Below are 24,653 nucleotides of genomic sequence, written 5' to 3' on the forward strand. Positions count from 1 at the left end.
TGCAAACAACACAACACAGACACCTACTCTTACTGTTTGGTGGCAAGACAATGTTCGTAAGGTACCGGGACTGGTTTACTGAGAAAATCGATGGGCTAAGCACCGAATTATGGAATCCCCATCAAAGCATGCTGTGTCCTCGAGTAAGTATGTATGTTGACCTTCTTTCGCACAGAACGTAGTCAACCGTGCTAATTGGGAGGTGCGAGCGAAGGACAACAAACTAAACACAAAAAGCAGTTCTAAAAAACATAAGTTTTCAATCTAGAATGAAAAGTGCATAGCTCCAGTGGCTTCCTAATATCGCAACGAAGAGCATTCCAGACGGCCGCAGAAGCGCATCTGAAAGCACACGATGCAGTGACCGTCTTCGTTCGATGGCGAGCCAAAAGCCGCCACTGCGAGGATGACCGGAGTTCACGTGATGGTTTATGCTCCTTGACGAGATCAGCAAGGTACCGTGGTTCGTTTGCGGCAAGCACTTTGTGTGTGTAATAACTTCCACCTCACGACGTATTCGTTCGGCAACCGGAAGCCAATGCAGCTCGGCGAACACCCGGGCGGGACAGCAACACCCATGGCGGCACGTGCCGCGGAATTTTGTGAACACGTTGCAAAAATTCGACGGCACAGTCTCACCGGGGGTGTCGACGAGGTTGATGCGGTGGCCGCTCCAGTGGAAGGACACGGCGGCCGACTGGATGGTGATGCCTCTCTCCCGCTCCTGCGCCATGAAGTCCGTCACCGTGTCACCGTCGTCAACGTCTGCTCGCCCGGAGCGGAATTCAAAAGTCAACAGGGGGAAACGCATCCGTCGGCATTTTCGCCATCGCTGTTGCTGTTGTTGTCCTATTGAGAGAAAAGCCCCCGCCATAGAAATGTGGAATTTTCACCACTAGCTCAGCGGCCGCTGGTGCCAATGGGCGCTGCCCAAAGTTGATTTGAGCCGACCGTTACGTTGACGTCTCATGAACAACGACGACCAGGGGGTGGCAGTGCAGCAGTGAATGTGAGTGCGGTATTCAACGTGTGTGTGTCTGTGTGTTAGATGTAGGGGAGCGGTAGCGCTACGCTGCGCTATGAACCTGGCCACCCAGCCCCTCGTGTGCCGTGACAGGCCTTTATAGGTGCTCGCTAACGGCACTTGCCCCTTACAGTCTGTTCAGGCTACACGGGGGATCTTTGTCTTTTTTGTTAGACGTAGGGCTTCCCCAGGTATGGGCTACCATAAGTTGAATGAATAATGGTTATTGGTCATCATTATGATGTGACAATAATTAAGACTTCACAGCACCCTGTTATTCTTCTGCTGTATGAAACATGCATTTAGATTAAAATCAAATAAATCACGACGTTTCGGGCACAACACAAGCGTCCGTCATCAGGTGGGAAAGCATAGTCTGCTGCTGAGGCAGACTGTTTTAAAAGGTTTGAAATGGGTGTAGCTCAAGGGTTATAAAGAAGTGGCCAGGGCTAGTGATGTTAATGTGAGAAATTAGCACCTGATGACGAATGCTTGTGTTGCGCCCCGAAACGTCGTGATTTATTTTATTTTATACCTACGTGACTTTACCGAAAGAACCAAAGAATATGGATTCCTGCAGTCACGAAAGCTTCAAATCAAACATGCATTTAGATTAGATTATTTGGCTTTGTTGAGCTAGCATTTGTGGCGAAGTCACTTCCGAAAAAGAAGATAACAGCTCATTGGGTTTTACTTGATAAGTGATTTTATAACTTTTCCTATACTTTGCACTCCTATCGTGTTTTTGTATTGTTTGTTGATGTAACGTTCTGACCTGCCCCGACTTGACACCTGTGAAAAAAAGCTTGAAAGCTCATCAGATTCCTCCGGTATAACTAAATATGCTCTGCTTCTGACTCTGGCTTCCTGCCTAGAGCCAAAGGCTCAATGAGGGAGGAATCTGTCCAAGGATCCCAATGCGGGAGGCAGCGTCGACGTTTTTTTGTTGTAATAAAACGAGTGACGAACAATGTATTCGTATCAACAAAGTGTTTTATTTCGCTCAGTGTTGGCGAAGGGGGGGGATTGGGAAAGAGGGGGGGTGCGGCGGAAATAATTCGACGACGACGATGGCTACGGACTGCTGCCCACCGCAGGCCATGCAGGCCCCTTCGATTCGTCTTGCCACAGACCCGTGGTCGTGCTTTGGTTCCGTGGTGGTCGCCAGCCGTGGCCACCGCTTGTTGATTTTCTGCCTCCAGCCCCACCCTCCCTCATGATTGCCGTGCATTGCCGGCGGCATTTTTTTTCATTTTCGCAGTTGCAGACAATAACAAAATACCACGGAGGTTGATCCACGGGTGTCGGCACGTTTGCCGTTCTCACACTAAAAAGAAAACTACGCTATTTCTAATTTTAACCAGGTAAGGCTCACTGAGCTATTAAGCTTATTTTTCAAAAGGCGACCTGGCGATCACAAACGCTATTTCGTACAAAGTGGCTTATCATGTGTGGAAATGTATAGCGGCCAAATACTCTTCAACGCATGTTTACAAATATTGAGGGGAAAAACTGGAGGACCCAGAGAAAAATCCATGCCACCATGGGGGAGAGAGAACACGCAGAGAGACATGCAGACTCCAAATATACAGCAGCAGGCGTCAGGGTCGGGAGTGAACCCACGACCTCCTGTAGACCAGGCGAGGTAGTTAACATCTCCTAGCCACCGTGGTGCTAAGTGTGAGTATCAAGACCACACATTCACTTGTCATTGATAGGAAGTTTGGTTTCAACACATCGACTTACATGCACGGTACTGACTGGCATGGCGTAACGATGTATAGGTATTTGTGTAATGTTTAGAATACTGGACCAGATGTCACCTGTTAAATTTGACCTATCCTGCCAGCTAGATAAAACTATGCATAGACTCAACACGACATAGACCCATCGGGAAAATAAGACAGCTGTCACGCACGCACAATCTCAAGCTGGCAGATGAGGTGAGTTATCAGCATTAAATCATTAACCATGACTGGCTGATAGGATAGACTGATAAACAGGGATCAAAGATTACCAGAGCCAGGCAACGTGCTTCATTTTATTACACGCTTTTTATTAACTCACTCTGTCTGTTGTTGTTGTATCCTCAAATCTTCCAACTCAATTTTACCCACTTCCCAATGTGGTATCGACTACAAAATTGGTATACTAATGTCATACTGATGACAATACTATATTCTATCATAAAAAATATTAAAACATATATTTTAAAACATTATTTTTTATATGTTATCTAGATTTGAAGTTTTAGTGACTGCAGGGATCCATACTCTTTGGTTCTTTCGGTAAAGTCACGTAGGTATAAAATAAAATAAATTAAATCACCAATTTATTTTATTTATATGTTATGTTTCAGCTTGTCTCTAATTGTCCACGCTCAACTGACGTTGGCTGTAATTGGCCACGGTCCCTTACGTTATGGCAAGCTTCGGGGCCACTTCCTGGAGTCGCGGAGTTCTTCCATTGCTACTAGGGTACATTTCATTAAAGCGTGTTTTTTAAAAAGTTTTTTTAAATATTACTTATTTTATGAATTCAAAACGGCCACGGGACAAAGCGGAGAGTTGACAGTGTTATCTGTGCAAGTACCGCCAAGCACGCGCGTGTAGCCAGCGTAGTACAGCATGCGTTCCGTCGTCGTGGTCTTTCCCGCGTCGATGTGGGCCATGATGCCGATGTTTCGTATCCTGCAGCAAACAACAACGGGGTCACTTGGAGCGGGAGGGACCGGCATGGCGCGCGAAACGTCTAAAAACTGAAACTATTTTTAGCGTCCTCTGGTCAAACACCGTTTGAGACTAGGCTCGAAAGAAATCTGTCTCTGGTGTGGACACATCAGTTTCAAAGACAATGCATATATTCATCTTCTTGGTTCTTTCGGTAAAGTCACGTAGAATGGAAATAATAAAATAAGTTTTATTTTTTTTATTTTATTATTTCTATTCTACGTGACTTTACTAAAAAAAAACAAGAAGATGAATCCCTGCAGTCACGAAAGCTTTAAATCGAAAAATGCATATATTATCACAGAGTATGTTTTTTGTTTGCATTCTGACCACAAGTATTGTGGTTAATGCAGACATGATTCCTTGTAAAAAGGTTACAGTTTGGTGTTTTAACGTCTTACCACCCTGTTTTGTTGCCAGAAAAAAGGGGAAAACCTTTTCTCATTTTTATGTTGCCACATAAAGCCACATTGAGCTTCACGGCTATTTTTCAGAAGTGACCTGGCTATCACAAATGATAGCCCAAACGAAGTGGCTAATATTTCGATTTAAAGCTTTCGTGAGTGCAGGGATTCATGTTCTTGGTTCTTTCGGTAAAGTCACGTAGAAGGGAAATAATAAAATAGTAAAAATAAAACATAATACAAATTCTCAAGACGTTTCGATTGCAACACAAGCAATCATCATAGTTTTCACACCTGATGATGATTGCCTGTGTTTATGTTTTATTAATATTATTTTATTATTTCCCTTCTAAGTGACTTTACCGAAAGCACCAAGAATAGGAAGTGGCTTATCATCGTGTGGAAATTTATAGCAGCCAAATACTCAAAACGCACGTTTAAAAATGCGGGGGGGAAAAAACAGGAGGACCCAGAGAAAAATCCACGTGGCCACGGCGAGAAAACGCAAACTCTAAATATACAAACGTCGGAGTCAGCATCAAACCCACAATCTCCTGCATACCAGGTGAGGTAGTTAATATCTCACCACTGCTGCTGCCCTTAGGGGATGGCGTGGCCATCACCACACAATAAAAATGTAAAATGTAAATTTTAAAAAACAATGGGAAACTAAAATTGTGATAATGCGATCATGTCGTGAAAATCAACATCGTATCGTGAAAAGTTATATATCGCAGCAACCTTATTCCTTACGTGCCCAAGGAAGTACATCTCTACCTCTTGAGGCTTGAGACTGCTGAAGCAAAGTCCAATTATACCGAATTCTTAGCATCGTCAGCACTATGCCTGGCCGCCCGTGTCTTGCCACATTCACACACCACACCAGGTACTCGTCTAAGGCCGAGTGGACCTCGGGGAGTCTCAGGGCCGGTTCAGATGGTGGACGCCAATGTTGGTCGTGCGTGAACGGGACTGGAACTTGGGTCGCTGGGTTTGTAGCGCGGTGCGCTAACCGCGATACGACCGCTCCTCACCCAGTACGCGCACCAACAAACACACACATGCAGTGTGTCCCGTTTCCCTGGCTCTGGATAACATCAGCGGCGAGTGATATTTGAACGGGTCCTACACCCGTAAACAACCACGCCAACAAAGAGCCAGGTTCGGATAACATCTGCCACTGAATACTGTGCTTCAAGTCCGGACACCCAAACCGAGTTGCCAGGATCGTAGCGTCAACACAAAAACACGCAGCTGCATGAACAAAATATGCACACACTGCATTTCATCCATTTTCGGTGCAGCGACAGGTTGAACCTTACTTGGTTCAAACCTTACCTAATACATTCATGAACTTGACTACGATTCCTTGAATGCCGTCACATAGTGGGAACCCAGCAACCCAAGTTTGATTCTCGGCCACGGCCAACATTAGTGATGATTGACATCTAAAGCGATCCTGGGACACCCTTTCGCCGACCGGCACTGACAAGGGTGGTGAAGTATGGCCAAAACCCACCATGACCGGTACGGTATGGGGAGGCCATGATGCAGCAGTGGAAAGACAAAGGCTGTGAATGAATGAAGACAAATGGCCTAACTCAATGACACCCGTCAACTCTCTAACATGAAAACTACCGACTGTAAGCGTACGACGTTTTTTCCAAAAAGTTAGGACCACACCAAAGCTTGAGCAGACTTAATATCAATCAGTCCGTTTAAATAACGCTGCCAATTGTGTAAACATATTGACACTAAGCAGTGCACACGCACAGCCTTTTTGTCAATCCACTGCTGGATGAGGGCCTCCCCATGCCACGTGGGTCGTGGTAGTTATTTGACAGTACTTCACCTGGATGACCACTGCAGGACATTGGATTGTGCTGCACCACCCACCACCACGTGGCCCCCGCAAGCCCCATCGCCGGACCTGTCTGTGCACGGTGGTGGTTATCCATCCAAGGAATGTCCAAGCTCAAGCCTGCTTAGCTTCCGAAAACGTGGCGAGATTGGGGTTTATTCCGCGCAATTTGTTGTTCACCTTAACTGGCATAGAGCTCAACGGAACGCTCGTTTAAAGCCTCACCACTCAGGTTGAAGGCGTTAAATCAGGGGTGGGGAACGTCCGGCCTGCGGGCCGTATAAGTCCCGCAAAATCATTTGGTCTGGTCCTGCCAAGGCAGGAGTCGAAATTCAATAAATCTAGGAGCAAACCTGGAAAAGCAGTTACGAGTAGTAACATCATCAATACCAGCTAACATCACACGCCTCACCAAAGAGAAGCAGTTCCAGCCATCGCATTAGGGGTGAGTTAATTAAATATTTGTCCAAATATAACGGGCTAATTTCTAGGTTGATAATTTTGTATGGCCCGCAAATGATGTTATAAATATCCAAATGGCCCTTGGCAGAAAAAAGGTTCCCCACCCCTGCGTTAAATGCATCAACTGTGTCGGTCCGATTGCCTGTCCGACTACGACGTGGAGTCACGATCATTCTCGTGTGTATAGACGATCCAACAGACTGTAATAACTCCACACATTTGTCAATAACACTGTGGCTTTAAAATGCATTTTTACATGTATGAGACGATGTTCCGGGCAATGTCCCTTCTTCAGAGCACGTAAACAGAGACGACAGAGAGACGGTGTTGATAAGCGTTGCAGACTGCACTTGGTAGGAAACTGAGATCTCCTGATCCATACAAGGGGGATTACACTAAAAAAAACTCACCGAGATGTCAGCAAACCGAGAAAATTCGTAACCGCCACCTTCGTAAAAATAAATGAATAATCTGGCGTAGAGTGAGTGATGCATTGTTAAGGAAATATCACGAGGGCACTTATTTGCATGAAGTACTGGAAAATTCTTGACCATGAAGAGGGGGGGGGGGTTGAAAATAAGACCTCCACTTTATATAGGCAATGCAAATAAAGGCTGTGTACTTGGAAACCGTCCAAGTCCGATGTCCCTTATAAGCGCGAAGGGTGTCGTCTACAGGTTATTTGACCGAGGGTAGGTCTTAACTCGTGCATAAATAAAACATTGTCAAGGGTTCGAGGGTTATAAGATGCATCCGGAATGTAAGAGGCACCCTCAACACTTAGGGGTCATACTCTTTGGTTCTTTCGGTAAAGTCACGTAGGTATAAAATAAAATAAATCACTATGTTTTGGGCGCAAGACAAGCGTCCGTCATCCCCCCACCCCACCACCACCACCACCACACCACCCCTCCACCACCCCACCACCACCCCTCCACCACCAACACCCCCCGAGTACTTCCGCTTAAGCAGCGGTGGCCAACCACTATCACAATCAAGATTCTTGACTTAAACTGGAGGAATCCAATGAGCTACAAAGTTATTTTTCACAGATTTCCAGAAGGTTTCACAGGTTGTCCACACGCGGCTCTTATTGAAGGGGCATAACGTAGAACGTACTATCACAGTAGTAGCAAACAATAATGAATGTCTCCCGTACTGTGCCGAAAACCATCAATATAAATAATGTAAGTGCATTGTCTATTAAATTGGTGCTTTGAAAAAGAAATTGAGGAAATTACGGCATGGCGATTATGTGACGTGCTAATTTACGTAGCTTTGTTTAACTATTGAATTGTCACGTGTTACTTACAGCTTGTGCATTATAAGCGATACGGATTGTAAATGACGAGGACGTGGCAGACTTATTTTGAACGATCTGTAGAAATAAATGTAAACAATAAAATGCAACTGCAAAGTTATTGGGAAAAGATATGGCTTTACTGCCGCGTAGGTTTTCACGGCTGTATAATATACAGCTGTAATCTTATGCGTGTGAAATCCAAATATACACTCTGCCTCATGGCACGAAGCCGATTGCAGAATCGGGATAATATGGGGGGGTCAAATTACAAGGTAACATTTTGAGAATAAGCATATTTTCTGTGCGATGAAGGCTTTATAATGTATTGATTTACCTGGAGATGTCTGGGTTTGGAATCTGACGGAGAGGATTGGTGCCACCTGGAACACGAAACAGAATTCTTAGGCAAGAATGACCACACGGCGCAGGACTTTGAAGGTGCAGATGAATCCGGTACTGACATTGACTCAAAGACGCAGAAAGACAACGCATCACCAACCGCAATTTTACCCACTGCTTAATGAATGCTTTCCCAAGCCGTTGCCAAACCGTCACTTACAAACGAATACCAGGGTCATGATCACCATCCGCCACGGTCAATCCACTGCTGGACAAAGGGCTCCCCATCGACCGTTAGAATTCTACAACGTAACAATCTACCCGGCACCAGCAAGAGATCGGATCCCCACCGCTCCATCTCCTCCGTGGACAACCTGTCGATTTTTTGGGTTAGATCGCGTAAATATATAAATGTGTCATAAAAAATCGCCACCACCTGACACAGCCAACTAGCAAGGGTTGTCACGTAAACAGATCGTGGCCAATTCGCCACGAGTACAGCACACCGGCTGCCACGCCATCGTTAGTCTCGACCACCAGCCAAAATCCCTTCGACTAGCCCATCCTGCCCAAGGCCACTTGCTTTTTTTTACAATGGCCAATTAGCTGCCTATAACTTGTGTATGTTTTCTGAATCATCTACATCTGTTCGACGCTTGTCCTGCTTTTTGAGTTTAGTTTCTTGTCCTTGTCCCGCACCTCCGGTCAGCACGAAAGCGCGCGGTGCGGTAACCGTCATTCTTCGATGGTTATAGCCAAAAGCCACTGCTGCTGCGAGGATGACCGGCGGTTGCGTGACGGTTCGTTGCTCCTTGACGAGATCAGCAAGGTATTGCAGGTTCATTTGTGGCAAGCACTTTCTGCATGTAACGAGCGTGACCTCATAATGTATCAGTTCGGCATAACGGAAATCCACGCACCTGGTTTTGAGGAATATTTGCGAGTCATGCTCCATGACTGGTTCCTGAAGGAGATGCGATGCTGCGAGCTTGCGCGCAGCCAACGCTGCCAACACTGCGTAAAAAGCACAACCGCGCGAGGCGACGTAATCTCGGGTCACGCGTTTGACATTTCTCTCGCGAGCTGCAGTAAACGTCGTCGCATATCTCACTCAGAGGTCGAGGCGGACAAGTGGAAAGGTTGGATACGTGAACGTCAACAGAAAATGACAGTTACACGCGTGCAGAAACGGTGCACTGTGGATGGAGGAGGGGGGGGATAATTGGTCCTGGTAGATATGTGATGGTCGAATAAGCGAAATTGTACTGTATTCGTATTTTTCCTTAAGAGTGCCTTAACAAACGTCTGGTACAGAACGGCAAAATGAGAGGTGGGAGTAACCCCATTTTAACAAACCACATGAAAACCTGCCTATAGCCTGTGGTTTATTGGCAGGTCAAGTGGACAGAGGTGGGGGGATTTGTGAACTGCAAGTCCAGTGTGGAAATCGATGCACCATGGTATTATTGTAATAAACTAATAAAACCAGGCTTGCCGTTGGGATACTGAACGTTAAGGGATGGGACACCAGAGTAACATCTTACCTTGCAACAGAGGCTTCTGAACGTCACGTTAAAATGCATTCCGATATTAAGTTGTGGACTGAAAAACACGGAAAAGAAAAAGACCACAACGTAAATTGTTAGCCAAGCCGAGTTCGGCAGTTGTAAAAGCAGCTGTTGAGTTACTGTGTAGCCCAAGAATAAAACAGCTTAACAAATCTACCTTAACATTTATTGAGAATGCTCTTTCAAGGTCGAGCTTGCCCATAAAGGTGGCACGATACTAGAAATTGCAAGGGATTGCACGTGACGTATCATACTGAGAAATAAAATACAACTGGGAAAAAACACATTTTAAAAACGAATTAAATGGTAAAATCCAGGAGGAAGAATTGCAAATGCAACTAAACATTTAGAAACAATCTCAAGCATAGAGAATTTGAATGAAAACGTACAAAGTTATGTGAAAACTAATTTCATAATTACGTTAATATCTAAATGTAATGGTTTGTATTAATTGTTTGCATTTGCAAGTGTGGCACCAATGGTCTTGAATCAACAATCTTATGCCGTGTAGAGACAGAAGTAGTTAAACTTTCAGTGTGCCGAACAGTTCATTCCAAAATGTAGGTGTATCACATCGCACAGAATTAGGCCACCCTCGAAGATAGAGAACTGAAGAGGCACGAGGAACCACAAACAAGCCGGACGGCAGCCAAATCACGTGCCCGGCACCAAATATTGCCCGAGCTCTGCGGCCCTCTGTATATTAAGTTATCTACCAATTAATGTGTTTACAAGCGGGAGGAAACCAGAGCACCGGATGAAACCCACACATGCAAGGGGGCAACACGCTATTCCAAACATACACAACAGGTGTAGTCCACATCTTGTCTGGACCACTTTCTCCTGGCAAGCCACGGTATTGCACCGAGACCTTTCACCGCAGTGTGTCCTCAAAATTACCGACTAATATTGGAGTACGATTCCCCGGTATAAATATCCACGTTTTCTTAACAATACCCAGTTATTCGCAGAAGCGCAAATTTTGTCCGTTTACAGCTTGTGAAATGCCATTTATATTGTTTTGAATGATGTGCGTTTTTTTTCACAATGTAACAGAAAGGTAAAAAAAACAACTCCACTGAAACCACTCAAAATCACAAGCGAATTCTGAATGCACAACCCAATTCCCCGTTAAGGTACTCAACTGAGACTGCCTGATAGGTGCCTGTGCAGTGTGGAGATACGGTTAACAAAAAAATCAGCATTGCTTTGCATGCTATTGTTTTTTGCACATTTGGGCTGAAGTTGAAACAAAAAAAATAATTTGTTCGTGGTTCCCACAAAAATCCCCAGTTATATGCAGCATAACTAAATATAATCACTACCATCGTTACACGAAGGACACGGTCGTTCTACAATTGTGTCCACTCTGCAACAGCTGCAGAATCTGGCAGAAGGAAAAACTAAAAGCAATGGAGAGGTGGTATGACATTTGCAGCACTGACCACAATGGGGAAGCTATCTGTAAATAAGAGGTGATAAAAATGCTGACGATTCTGGTGATTAAGCAATTCAGCAGCGGAAATTCCAGATTCTTAACAGGGGCCAGCTTATGCACTGCTATTTCCAGTACTACTGCGATTTCCCAGCATGGGACTCGCGATTTAGACCCTGGGCGAATGATCATCATGGACTCGTAAAGGCGATTTTCAAGAGAAAATATTTGCATAGCAACGTTTCCTTTACAAATTTAGAAAATACTTGGAATTTTAGCTCAACTTATATATACGTTTCACGCTTAAACACACCGGTGGGCTAAAGAACTATTTGTCTTTTGTCAACGTGACACTTTTTTACTGATTGGCCGTGTCGGGTGGTGGAGGGTTACGACACATTTATAAATAACGCGATCTAAACCCAAAAACGTTGATTATGAATTATATAAACGTACCTATGCAAACAATCATGCACATATACATGCCCGGACGTAGTAGTTACAATCAGTGCAGTTGCGTCCTTCTGATCCTGCAGGACCCATCCTGTGGTCATGTTAAGGCAGCCTGCAGCGAATGGACACCCACACGTGGAACAATACAGAGAATGGGCTACATGTGCCTCTTCTGAAGAGGTGGACAAAGAAGGCACTTCCTCCAACATTCGAGGATGCGCAGCCACCGTATGTTGTTTGGGCCGATGTGTTCCTCCTCTGCCAATGTCCCACGGAAATGCTGAGAAAATCTGCAGACCTGATTCTGGGGGTCGAAGACTAGACTGCCATTCTTGCCTTAAGGCAATACGGGTGGCACTGCAAGATGATTTTTTCATTAGGGATCGCAGGGCTGCTGAAGTAATTTCTCCTCAGCAACTCAGAACCAGCACTCATCCCGACCGTACCAAGTGGCTTTCCAACCCTCCGAGAGAAAACTGTGGTAAAGCCACCTCATTCTTGGACATTGAATGTTATAGGTGGCATAAAAAATCAACCCATCAATATCTCAAGATAGCCCAGCTTTTGACTGGAAGTGCACTCAAAAGGTCGTGAGCGTGTGCCTGTGGTGCAACAGCGTGCTGGAAATTATAAGCCTCCGTAGCTGTCAACCCCTTATCAGTGCCTACCTTATTACAGACCAATTCAGACCTTGTTGGTCAGCCCGTGCCCTTATAAATCTCAACGTTCATCCTACAAAGTCCCATCACAAGGGAGAAACACAAACAAACGAAAAAATGTGCCCACATTGAAACGGCTGTACACCGTGTGGACCTGAAAACTCAATTTACCTGTACAAGAATACGGTTAAACCGTATGGGTTGACAGGTATGAGCCCATGGGCTGCTAAAAAATAGTCTAGCCTTTCTGAACAGCTCCGCCAATGCCTTCCAATCACTTATTCCCAATGGTTAGTGTCCTGACCCACTCGGATACTAACGCCACCCAAGATGACTGTCCACAGGTGTCACTTGCAGCCAGAATTTGGCAGAGGTGGACACAGAAGGCATCCGAATCGTTAGCCTCGTTAACGTCCCAACATGTCGAGGAGACCACAGCAGATAAAACCCTTCCACCTCAACCACGTTGCTGTGGTTTTCACAACTGATGATTGCTTGTGTTGCAATCGAAACGTCGTGATAATTTTATTGTTTTAGTTTTAATATTTAATTATTTCCCTTCTACGTGACTTTACCGAAAGAACCAAGAAAATAAGTAGAACGTGGTGTCTATATTTATTTAAAGTTGCGCATTTTGATGTGACGTCACATTTCTCAAACCCACCCCCCTAGGTGCGTGACGTCATTTATGGACGGCCCCTTAGCAGACTGTTGGGGCAAGTGCTGTTAGCGAGCACCTCTGAAGACCTGGACGGCGCATGAGGGGGTGGGTGGCCAGCACCAAGCCCGGTCGCCTTTGTCTCCCTCATGGCAAAATTTACACTCCGCACTAGGAACTCATTTGAGGCCGAGTCGCCCTAGGGGAGGGCCCAGGACCAGTTCAGATCATCGTCACAGGTGTTGGCCGTGAGTGAGAATTAAACTCAGTTCGCCGGGTTCGTAGTGCAACGCCAACCACTACACTACCACTCCCCAAAAATGCACACACACACACATGAACATGTCCACTACATCATTGGAACCTCCTTTGCCAGTAGCAAAATATGATAATTGGTTTTTTACCCTTTTATCTGGCAACAAACTGACACCTTTGGCGTCATCTGGTCCAACACCATGTGAGACTAGGCTCTAAGAAAAGCTGTCTCGGGTGTGGACCAATCAATTTCAAGGACAGTGCATACATTGTCAGAGTTGTGTTTTGTTTGCATTCCGACCGCAGGTATTGTAGTCAATGCAAACATGACTCCTTGTAAAAAAGGTGTCAGTTTTCTTGCCAGATAAAAGGGTAAAGAAACAAGTATCATGTCCACTACATATATACAAAATAATCATTAATGTCGTTGTAGAGAATGTAACTATTTTAACTATGTGTATTTTACCAGGTAAGGCCCACTGAGCTGTATAGCTAATTCAGAAGCGACAAATGATAGCCCAACGAAGTGGCTTATCACGTGGAAATGTATAAGGGGCCGTCCATAAATGACGTCACGCGATTTTGGACGATTTTTGACCCCCCCTCCCCCCCTCGTCACACGGCGTCACAAAAAGTCAGACCCCCCCCTCAAATATGACGTCACTAAGCTCTCACCCCCCCCCCCCAAAAGAAAACATATTTACATTTTGAAAATAAAACATGCTTCAAATCACTTTAAACTATTGTCATTGTAGTGCGTATTTAATGTACCGCTGCACTCTGATGTTGTAGGAGAGAACACGTATTAAAAAGGCGTTGGAAAACTCAAATTTAGCATAAAGTTCACTTGAAAATATTCAACGTCTAACTAAAACTGCAGATGTTCAGAATATTATATTGAAATTCTCTTATAATTCTAAAATATAAAAAATATATAACTATAAAAAAAAATACATTAAACTATGAAAAGCCCTGGTAGAATCGTTAGAATCAAAATGTTTAATAACATTCAAAAAATAAAAAAAATTATGCTTCTCCATTTTCCCATGAAGAAGCAGAATTCTCCTTAATGGAATAAATAAAAGGTGACCTTAGTCAATTTCAATAATCAAATAGTTAATAATGAAAATGAATGAAAAGTAGTGTTCTTATAACAATTCTATTCAATTAATATTTATTTAAAGTTGCGCATTTTGATGTGACGTCACATTTCTCAAACCCCCCCCCCCTCGTCACACATCGTCACAATGTCTGACCCCCACCCCCTCGGTGCGTGACGTCATTTATGGACGGCTACTGTAACACACGTGGATGCTAAATGTGGAGGGGGAAAACTCGGGGGGGGGAAGAAAAATCCACGCGACCACGGGGAGAGCACGCAAACTCCAAATCTACAGCAGCTCTTAGGTTTTTTCGGTAAAGTCACGTAGGTAAAAATACAAAATTATTATTTAAAATTTTTAAAGTCACGTAGTATAAAGAGTATTAATCATTGCAGTCACGAAAGCTTCAAATCTAGAATCTACAGCAGCAGCAGGCGTCAAGGTCGGGATCGAACCCACGCCCGCCTGTACACCAGGCGAGGGAAAAACATCTCGCCAATAAATAAACAAGCAGACGATATACTGCATCTCCTTCGTATATCCATCCCTCCAGACAAGAAATATATAATTTTACACTTTACGCCAAACAAAAGCGTTTCAACAGCATTGGTTCACAACATTGCATTGCACCGATGATCATACGGACAGTGCATATGTACATATAAATACATACACATGAAGACAAATATCCCCTATATAGCCATAACAGACTGTCAGGGAAAGTGCTGGTAACGAGCACATCTGCATGCTAATACAGCACACGAGGAGATGGGTGGCTAATAACGCCACGTTAGGCAGCCTCTGTCTCCCCAGTGAAGTCTACATACCGCACAAGGCACCCACCCATTAAGGCTCAGTCAATTCAACAACAACAGCCGCCATTCACCTGCAATTGGCGCTTCGTGCCAGGCTAGGTGCACACAAACGGGTCCCACACAGGAACCCACTCTACTGTATTAACACGTGGGTGAATTCGGCACCGGTAACCTCCAATGACGAACATTGCGGACACGGTATTGGTTCAAATGTACCACGTGATGTGGAACGAACCATTGAGGGTGGTATATGGTAGGGGGTATGTCCTTAAACTTTAGCTTAAATTAATCTAAATTACGCGTGCGATGAATGTACCAATCAAATGTATTTAATTTAAAGTAAGATTTTTACGGTTATATATCACTTCATAATGCTTTAAAATTGCTGTGTAAATAGACACGAACTTATTGAGTTACCAAATGCTCCTCTAAATGTCCGCGTCCATGGTTAAGGCGGCTTGGTGAAAATGGTCAAGGACGCGCAGTTCAGGCTATCGGATGGGTAGCCATGTTGGTAAGGGGTGAGCCAATCGGATGAGTAGTCATGTTGGTAAGGGGTGAGCCAATCGGATGAGTAGCCATGTTGGTAAGGGATGAGCCAATCGGATGAGTAGTCATGCTGGTAAGGGGTGAGCCAATCGGATGAGTAGTCATGCTGGTAAGGGGTGAGCCAATCGGATGAGTAGCCATGTTGGTAAGGGATGAGCCAATCGGATGAGTAGCCATGTTGGTAAGGGATGAGCCAATCGGATGAGTAGTCATGTTGGTAAGGGGTGAGCCAATCGGATGAGTAGTCATGCTGGTAAGGGGTGAGCCAATCGGATGAGTAGTCATGCTGGTAAGGGGTGAGCCAATCGGATGAGTAGCCATGTTTGTAAGGGGTGAGCCAATCGGATGAGTAGCCATGTTGGTAAGGGATGAGCCAATCGGATGAGTAGTCATGTTGGTAAGGGGTGAGCCAATCGGATGAGTAGTCATGTTGGTAAGGGGTGAGCCAATCGGATGAGTAGCCATGTTTGTAAGGGATGAGCCAATCGGATGAGTAGCAATGTTGGTAAGGGATGAGTCAATCGGATGAGTAGTCATGTTGGTAAGGGGTGAGCCAATCGGATGAGTAGCCATGTTGGTAAGGGATGAGCCAATCGGATGAGTAGTCATGTTGGTAAGGGATGAGCCAATCGGATGAGTAGTCATGTTGGTAAGGGGTGAGCCAATCGGATGAGTAGTCATGTTTGTAAGGGATGAGCCAATCGGATGAGTAGCCATGTTGGTAAGGGGTGAGTCAATCGGAAGAGTAGCCATGTTTGTAAGGGATGAGCCAATCGGATGAGTAGCCATGTTTGTAAGGGATGAGCCAATCGGATGAGTAGCCATGTTGGTAAGGGGTGAGTCAATCGGAAGAGTAGCCATGTTTGTAAGGGATGAGCCAATCGGATGAGTAGTCATGTTTGTAAGGGGTGGACCAATCGGATGAGTAACCATGTTGGTAAGAGGTGAGCCAATCGGATGAGTAGTCATGTTTGTAAGGGATGAGCCAATCGGATGAGTAGCCATGTTGGTAAGGGATGAGCCAATCGGATGAGTAGCCATGTTGGTAAGGGGTGAGCCAATCAGATGAGTAGCCATGTTGGTAAGGGATGAGCCAATCGGATGAGTAGCCATGTTGGTAAGGGATGAGCCAATCGGATGAGTAGCCATGTTGGTAAGGGATGAGCCAATCGGATAAGTAGCCATATTGGTAAGGGGTGAGTCAATCTGATGAGTAGGCATGTTGGTAAGGGATGAGCCAATCGGATGATTAGCCATGTTTGTAAGGGATGAGCCATTCGGATGAGTAGTCATGTTGGTAAGGGATATCAAGAAAAGCCAGTTTTTCTTTTTCAAATTCGAAAAAAAACATCCACCCTTGGGACATTGCTTCGAGCCTGCAGTTGAGAATCACCGGTATAGGGAATTGCATAATTGGCGGGATCTTAAATCCCTCTTTTCTCACCTGCAGCCTGTGTTTAGCGGTGAATGTCGATCGTCATGGTTTGATGACCATACTTCACCACCCTACTGGTTAGTACGAGTTGGTTAAGTAGGGTGGAGATACCAGCACCGGTTGAGATGGTGCCTTGCCACTCGCTCATGTTGGCATGGTCGGGAATGAACGCGGGGTTGGGTGATGGTGGTGAGGTTATGAAGTGCAGTGTGCTAACCTCACCACCACAGCTTCCCCAATCTTTGTCTTCTATCTGTATCATGTTATGCTTGTTCGTGTATCTCTGTCTGTAATGGAACAGCACATATGTGGGGGTCGCTAGCCCCCGAGATCCCTCCCTCGATAATGCTAACGGCCGGGCTAGCATCATCAATCGCCCCCCCGCTGCTATGTTCCTCACCCGTGGCGTGGGAACCATCGCCCGAGGATTCCCCTCCCCCGCGGGTCCGCGTAGCCGGCATGGCTAATTACCGAGTAGTATTCTGCCCCTCCCTACTACGATACCTCCCTGTCCTAATCGCGCGCCTGCAACCCACACGGAGCGAACGTACGCACGCCCACACACACACACCGCTCCGCGCACTCCAACTCTACTCGCGTTATGATCGCGCACCTGTATCGCACACGGGGTGGTCGCACGCACACACACGCAGCTCCCCACGCGACACACTGCTCAACAAGATCACGCGAGACCACGCTTCGCTATTAATGATTTATTATATGCTACCTGCGAATTGATGTTGACTCAGTGAGTCGACGAGGCTGGCCTATTCCACCCAAACCTGTACCTATTCCCTATTTATCGGCTTACGCTACCCTACTTCACCTCCCCACTCACTGTTTGGTGCCCGCGGTGGTTCGCTGCTCCCGGTGCTAACAGCGCACCTCGACACGTCGCACGGACGTCCGGGTCGCTGGCTGGAGCTGCTGCGGGTCCGCTGGCCTGGAGAGAACGTCCGATTTCCCCTTTGCGCTTCCCATTTATCCTGATTCCCGGACCCCTACCCCCTTCCCACGCACCGTGCGCCTTCGCTATGCTAATTAATCCTTTGTCCGCGCGGCGTGAACTCCAAACAATGGCACGCGCCCCCCTCGCCCGGGCCAGGCAGCTCCGCGGTGCCTTTGTTCCGCTAATCAATGAGCGACCTGCACGGCGCAAATTCCAATCAATCCTTTTCTCACGCAGGCCCCCATCATCGAGGTTCATGCGGCGGTGTCCATCACAAAGGCCCGTCGTGGGAAGCTGTGCATGGCTCCTCGCGCGCCTCCCCTCTCCCAATTATTTATACTAATAGCCTTATCCTTTAACTCCCCTAACAATGGTGCCTGCGCGCTCAAGCGTAATTATCCCAACCCTCCATGACTATGCGCAACAGCTCCTGCGGTCCCGCTATTCGTGCTGTCCCGTCCCTCCCCTGCTTGCCCCGTCGACCCGTGGGGGTGTGTGTGGGGGGAAAATGCACCTCAACCGCGGTGGCCGAATGCCCCATGCCGCGACCACACCATATTACGGCTGGTCGCAGCGCCGCGGCGCAACGTAGCACGGGGGAGGTCGTCCAATTCCCTGATCGCCGGAAACCGTGAGAGTTAACCCCGATAAGGGTTTCTCGGATAAAAACCGGTCGGCCAGGTGACCTCCCCTCGGAGCTCTATGGGGGGGGGGGAATGCGTGCGGGTGTGTTCGTGTGAGGTGAGGTGAGGGGGACGCGGGGTTGGCTCCGTTGCTTGGTGGTGGCGAAGTCGGGGGTTTGGGCGCCTGCCGAACGGCTTCGTGGCGGCGGCATCACATAGCCCCCCGAGGTGCCAGTCCCCGTCCCGGGTTGACTGGAGCACCTCGCTTGGGCCGCGCCCACGAGGAAACGTTGCGGGGTCCGGGGGATCCGTCCGGACCTGGTGGCTGGCCTCGGGGCGGGTGGTTCCGTCCTCTGTAGCTCCTGCGGCGGTCTCCTCCTCCACTCCAGCGGCTCTCCCCGTCCTCCGGCACCTGTGGGCTGGGGCACAAACTCAGCAGCGGAAGGGTTTAGTGGCCGTCGTCCGCGTCTTCTCCGGACTGGATCGGGGCGTCTCGGGGGCCCGGCGGGGCCCATGTAGTGTGCGAGGCCCCCCAACACGAGGGGTGCGGGTACTCCGGGATTTCGGGGCCTTCGGGTGACGGGGTCCTCTCTCGCCGGGGCCGCTTTCCACGGTTTTAAGCGGCGGACGTTGACCACCGTCTCTCGATCCCTCTCCCCGCCATAGATTAGTACCGTCCAGGGGGATATCTGCCGCACCACGGTCCAGGGTCCCCGCCAGTAGGTCGTCAGTTTCCCCACCTGCCCGGCCCCGACGCGAGGGGTGTGTAGCCACACCTTAGCACCTGTCAGGAATAAGGGGGGTTCCATGCGGGGTCGGGTGCCCTGTTCCTGCCGCCGATGCGCGGCTTCCCCTTGCGGGTATGCTCGGCCTCGGGCTTCTCGCAGGGTCTCCAACAGGTGTTCCACGGGGCGGCTTCCCTCCTCCGGCTGGGGGGAAGGGACGCCGAATAGCAGATCTGCGGGTAAACGAGACTCACGGCCGAACATCATTAAAAACGGGGTTTGTCCCGTCGACGTGTGTACGGTGGTGGCGTAGGCGAAAAGGGCGTAGGGGAGGTGTTCGTCCCAATCCCGTTGATTTGCGGCCGCCATACGTTTGAGTTTCCCCGCTAGGGTCTGATTCATGCGCTCCACCATACCGTTCGCTTGGGGGTGGTACGCTGTGGTTCGGTCCTTCTGGATTCCGAACTCTCGGCACAGTGCCTGGAACAACTCGGCCTCGAACTCGCTACCCTGGTCGGTGAGGACTCGTTCTGGGATCCCGTGCTTAAGTACGTAGTGTTCCACGAATGCCCGGGCCACCACCAAGGCCGTTTTATCAGGGATGGCCACTGCCACGGGGTAGCGGGTGAAATACTCTACTGCGACAAGGATATATCGGTTGCCTCGATGGGATCGCGGGAATGGCCCCTGTAGGTCAATCCCGACCAGCTGATTCGTGCGGCTGACGCGGAACGGCCTTAGGGGTACCTGGTATCGTGCCGGTTTCGGCCCGCACTGCTGACAGGCGCGGCAGCCCTGTACCCAGGCCGCCACGTCTTGTGCCAATTTGGGCCAGAGATACTGGCGACGCAGGGTCTCTCGAGTGCGTCGTTCCCCATCGTGGCCCCCGAGTGGGTGGTCATGCACCAGCCGAAGCAGCTGGGGTCGCACCTGGGCAGGAACACAGATGCACCCCGGCTGGCCGGCCTCGGTTAACTCCCGTACCACTCCGTTCTGCACACACAACCGGGCATACAAACCGCTCCAGGGTCCTGGTAGGGCGCTCTTTTCCTCCCGCAGTGCCGCCTCCACTGCCGCCAGATCGGGATCTCGCTGCTGGGTCTGTCTCAGCTGCTCGTCGTTCAGGCCCGGGAAGGCGCAGCCGACGTCCTCCTGGATCCGTCCGATCGGGTCCCGAGCCGCGGGTCCCGCGCTTGCCGTGCGGTCGACGGGATCATCGGTGCCACCTGCGAGGGTCTCTGTGGCGCACACTGCACTCTCTCTCGCTGGGGGGGGGTCAGTGGCCGCGGCCGCTCGGGGGTCCGTTGCCTGCCGGCAGCGTCCCCCCGTGAAGCACGGGCAGGCCTCCTCCGCCCTTGTCTCGGTGTCCACCGTGGGTCGCCTCGACAAGGCGTCCGCGTTTGCATGCGTCCGGCCAGCCCGATACTCGATTTGCAGGTTGTACTCCTGCAACTGCGCCAACCACCGGGCCATCTGCCCCCGCGGCTCCTTGAATGTAAGAAGGAACTGCAGAGCATAATGGTCAGTGCGTACGCGACATTTCCTGCCGTACAAATACGGCCGGAACTGCTTACATGCGAAAATCACGGCGTACAACTCTTGGCGGGTCACGCAATAGTTAAGCTCGGCCCCACTCAAGGTACGGCTGGCGTACGCGATGACTCGTTCCGTCCCATCCTGTACCTGTGACAACACCGCGCCCAGCCCGCTGCTGCAGGCGTCGGTGTCCAAAATAAAATCGGTGGTAAAATCGGGGAAAGCGAGGGTGGGGGCGTGGGTGAGGTGGTCTTTGAGAGTGGTGAAGGCCGTCTGGCAGGCCCCCGTCCACTGGTAGGGGTGCTTAGGGGAGGTGAGTTGGGTGAGGGGGCGTGCAATCTCGCTGAATCCCTTTACAAATCGGCGATAATAGGTGGCGAGCCCCAAAAATGATCTGATCTCCGTCAGATTCCTTGGCCGTGGCCACTCCACTACGGCGCGTACCTTCTCCGGATCGGTGTGCACACCTGCCTCGCTGACGCGATGCCCGAGGTACCCCACCTCGCGTTGTGCGATGTAACACTTACGTGGCTTGAGCTTGAGATGAGCCGCTCGCAGTCGCTGGAACACCTCTCGAAGCCTGGACCAATGCTCAGACAAAGATCTACTGAACACTATCACATCGTCCAAGTAAATCAGGCACTGTTCCCATTGCAAGCCCCGCATCACCAACTCCATCAGCCGCTGGAACGTCGCGGGCGCATTGGTGAGTCCGAACGGGAGTACTCGAAACTCGAATAGCCCCATCGGGGTGGTGAATGCGGTTTTCGGCCGATCCTCCTCCGCCATCTCCACCTGCCAGTACCCGGACGCGAGATCGAGGGTGGAAAAATATCGCGCTCCAGCGAGGCTGTCGAAGGTGTCGTCGATGCGGGGTATGGGGAAGGCATCGCCGAGCGTGACTGCATTTAGTTTACGGTAATCGACGCAGAACCGGGTTGACCCATCCTTTTTCGTCACTAGTACCACTGGGGCTGACCAGGGGCTCGCCGAGGGCTGAATTATGTTATCGCGAAGCATGTCCCCAACTGCCTCTTTGATTTGGGCGCGTTCGGGTGCGCCCACTCGGTACGCAGGGAGTTTGATGGGTCGGGCTGCACCGGTGTCAATTTGGTGCTTAACAAGATCGGTCCGACCCACGTCCGAGTCGTGTTCACTGAATACGTCGGCATACTCCCGCAGTAACTCGCGCAGCCGATCGGCCTCTCCCTTAGGTAAATCCGCCCATGGTACATGTAACGCGTCGAGCAGGGGAACGACCTCGGCTCGGGGAGTCGGGCCGACTCGCCAGGCCAGGTCCTGGTCACCCTCAGGACGCCCGGGGTCCTCAGCCCAGAGTGCGAACACCGAGTCGTTAGAGTGGCGTGCGTGCAGGGGGTGTACGGTGGCTATCGGGGTGCGCCGCCGCAGTGTCGCTGGGGTACTGTGGGGGTTAAACATCCGCATAAACAATCGGTCCCCATCTGCGTTTACCAACGTGGCGGATCCCACGACCCCATACCGTTTTGCCAACTCCGGGTGAGGAGTTAGCATTACCTCTCCTGATGGTCGGAGCGCGGGGTCGGTGGGGGATGTTGCCACCGGCACCAGCATCTCGGTGAGCGGGCCGATGGTGACTGCCGTCGCCAGGATAGCGGCCACAGGTGCGAAGCGGGGGCGCGTTGGTTCTCGTCCCAGGAACGGTATCCGCTCGCCGTTGCTCTCCATGGTGGCGCATCGCTGGCGGGGTTGCACGTTGAGTCCCAGCCGTTCTAAGAGGTCGGTACCTGCGATACACTCGTGACACAACGCACTCGACACGTAGAACTCCTGGGTGCACACCTGACTGCCTATGCGGACCTCTAGGGTGGCTCTCCCCAGCAGCCCCATTCCGGCTCCGCTCGCCGTGTGCAGCGCGCGGTCCGGGGCCTGCAGGTGACGCACGTCGACCCCGATCGCGCTGCAGTGCGCTGCGCTCACGAGCGAGGCCACCGCCCCCGTGTCCAGCAGAATTCGGGTACGCACTCCGTTTACCTCCCCTTCCACCAGCGACGTGGCCCCCGTGATCCCCGCCACCAGCTCCCGTAGCCAGTCGCCAGGAGTCACCGTTTCCGTGGGCGTTGTTGTTGGAACCTGTGTGGAGATCACTCGCTCGCCATTATTCTCATTATCGTCTATTTGTATCGGGACCGCGTCGATTGCACCCCTAGTTGGTCCGCTTTCTAGGGGGCGTTGGAGTTTAACCCCCGCATCTGCCTAGCTCGGGTGATTTCAGGACAATCTCTCACTAAATGCCCTCGGCGATCGCACATATAACATGCCCGAGGAGGGGGGGCGGCTCCGTAGTGGGCCCCCTGCCCACTCCCTCCCCCCCCATTACGCCGCTGTCCACCCTCCGCCTCTAGTCGGGCCACCCTTCCAGATAACCCCCCTACCGTGGCGCGTAGGTCCCCCATTTCGGATCGGATGGTCTCAACGGAGGATTGCAGTTTGGTCATATTCTCACCTACGTGGGTTACCCTCTCACCTACATGGGTTATCTTACCGTCCATTTGGTCTACCCGGCCAGCAATATCTCCCATGCCGGTCTGTAACCCGGCTACCCACCCTGGGGTGGTCTCGCTGGGTCTCTGGGGCTCCCTTGCCCGTCCCCTTACTGCGATGGCGATCTCTTCCTCCTCGTCGGAGAGTAGGCTCGCCACGGCGCACTCTCGTCCCCTCCCTCGAGGCTGCGCGCGCTCACCCGAGAGTTTCTCGCATTTGCGCGCGCGCTCGACGAGGGTGTTAAAGGAGAGGCGTGCACCGTCTACATTTGGCTGCCACCACGGGGTGCGTGCCAAATATCGTTGGATTTTACCGGCGGCGAGGCCCTCAATTATTTTGGCCTCGTACTCTGGGTACGCGAGCTGGGTCAACATGCGTACATCCTCGGCGTAATCTCGCAGATCCTCGCCGGGTTGACGACGGCGTGCCTCTAAGGCCGCCTGCGCATCCTCCTCGTCATAGGCGCCGAAGCGCCGTTCGAGTTCGCACATTACTATTTCCCACTGAGTTTGTGCGCTTGCGGGCAAAGCTTCCACAAAGTCAGCTGCTCGCCCATCTAAATGTAACTCTAACTGCTGCAACGCCTCCTCATCTGACCACCCATTAACTTTTTTAGCCCCTCTGATGCTGCGGGCAAACGATTTCCATGATGGAATTCCTTTGCCCGTAAATGTGCATTTGATTTTAATCTGGGTTGGGGGGCCTCTTTCCCTTGGGGGTGCGGGGGATCGTCCCGTTTCTGACACCAATATGTGGGGGTCGCTAGCCCCCGAGATCCCTCCCTCGATAATGCTAACGGCCGGGCTAGCATCATCAATCGCCCCCCCGCTGCTATGTTCCTCACCCGTGGCGTGGGAACCATCGCCCGAGGATTCCCCTCCCCCGCGGGTCCGCGTAGCCGGCATGGCTAATTACCGAGTAGTATTCTGCCCCTCCCTACTACGATACCTCCCTGTCCTAATCGCGCGCCTGCAACCCACACGGAGCGAACGTACGCACGCCCACACACACACACCGCTCCGCGCACTCCAACTCTACTCGCGTTATGATCGCGCACCTGTATCGCACACGGGGTGGTCGCACGCACACACACGCAGCTCCCCACGCGACACACTGCTCAACAAGATCACGCGAGACCACGCTTCGCTATTAATGATTTATTATATGCTACCTGCGAATTGATGTTGACTCAGTGAGTCGACGAGGCTGGCCTATTCCACCCAAACCTGTACCTATTCCCTATTT

At 49.9% G+C, this 24,653-nt stretch overlaps 1 protein-coding gene across 4 annotated transcripts in view; it reads right to left on the minus strand.

Annotated features, from left to right (window-relative positions):
• Positions 1–15,245, minus strand: part of GFM2 (GTP dependent ribosome recycling factor mitochondrial 2) — a 43,442-nt gene extending 28,197 nt beyond the window's left edge. For 3 of the 4 annotated variants that reach the window (XM_078612651.1, XM_078612650.1, XM_078612647.1), the window contains exons 1-6: positions 15,140–15,245; positions 9,667–9,724; positions 9,043–9,136; positions 8,118–8,163; positions 3,617–3,714; positions 640–765 (exon numbers count right to left, since the gene is read on the minus strand). In XM_078612651.1, coding sequence (XP_078468777.1) covers positions 640–765; positions 3,617–3,714; positions 8,118–8,163; positions 9,043–9,136; positions 9,667–9,705 — 403 coding nt within the window. In that variant the 5' untranslated portion in view covers positions 9,706–9,724; positions 15,140–15,245. Of the gene's footprint in view, positions 1–639; positions 766–3,616; positions 3,715–8,117; positions 8,164–9,042; positions 9,137–9,666; positions 9,725–15,096 lie in introns of all 4 variants that reach the window. The other variant, XM_078612648.1, reaches the window with a different exon arrangement.
• Positions 15,246–24,653: the final 9,408 nt, after the last annotated feature.

This window comes from Lampetra planeri, chromosome 39, assembly GCF_965212315.1.
Source record: "Lampetra planeri chromosome 39, kcLamPlan1.2.h2, whole genome shotgun sequence".
Classification (NCBI taxonomy): Eukaryota; Metazoa; Chordata; class Hyperoartia; order Petromyzontiformes; family Petromyzontidae; genus Lampetra; species Lampetra planeri.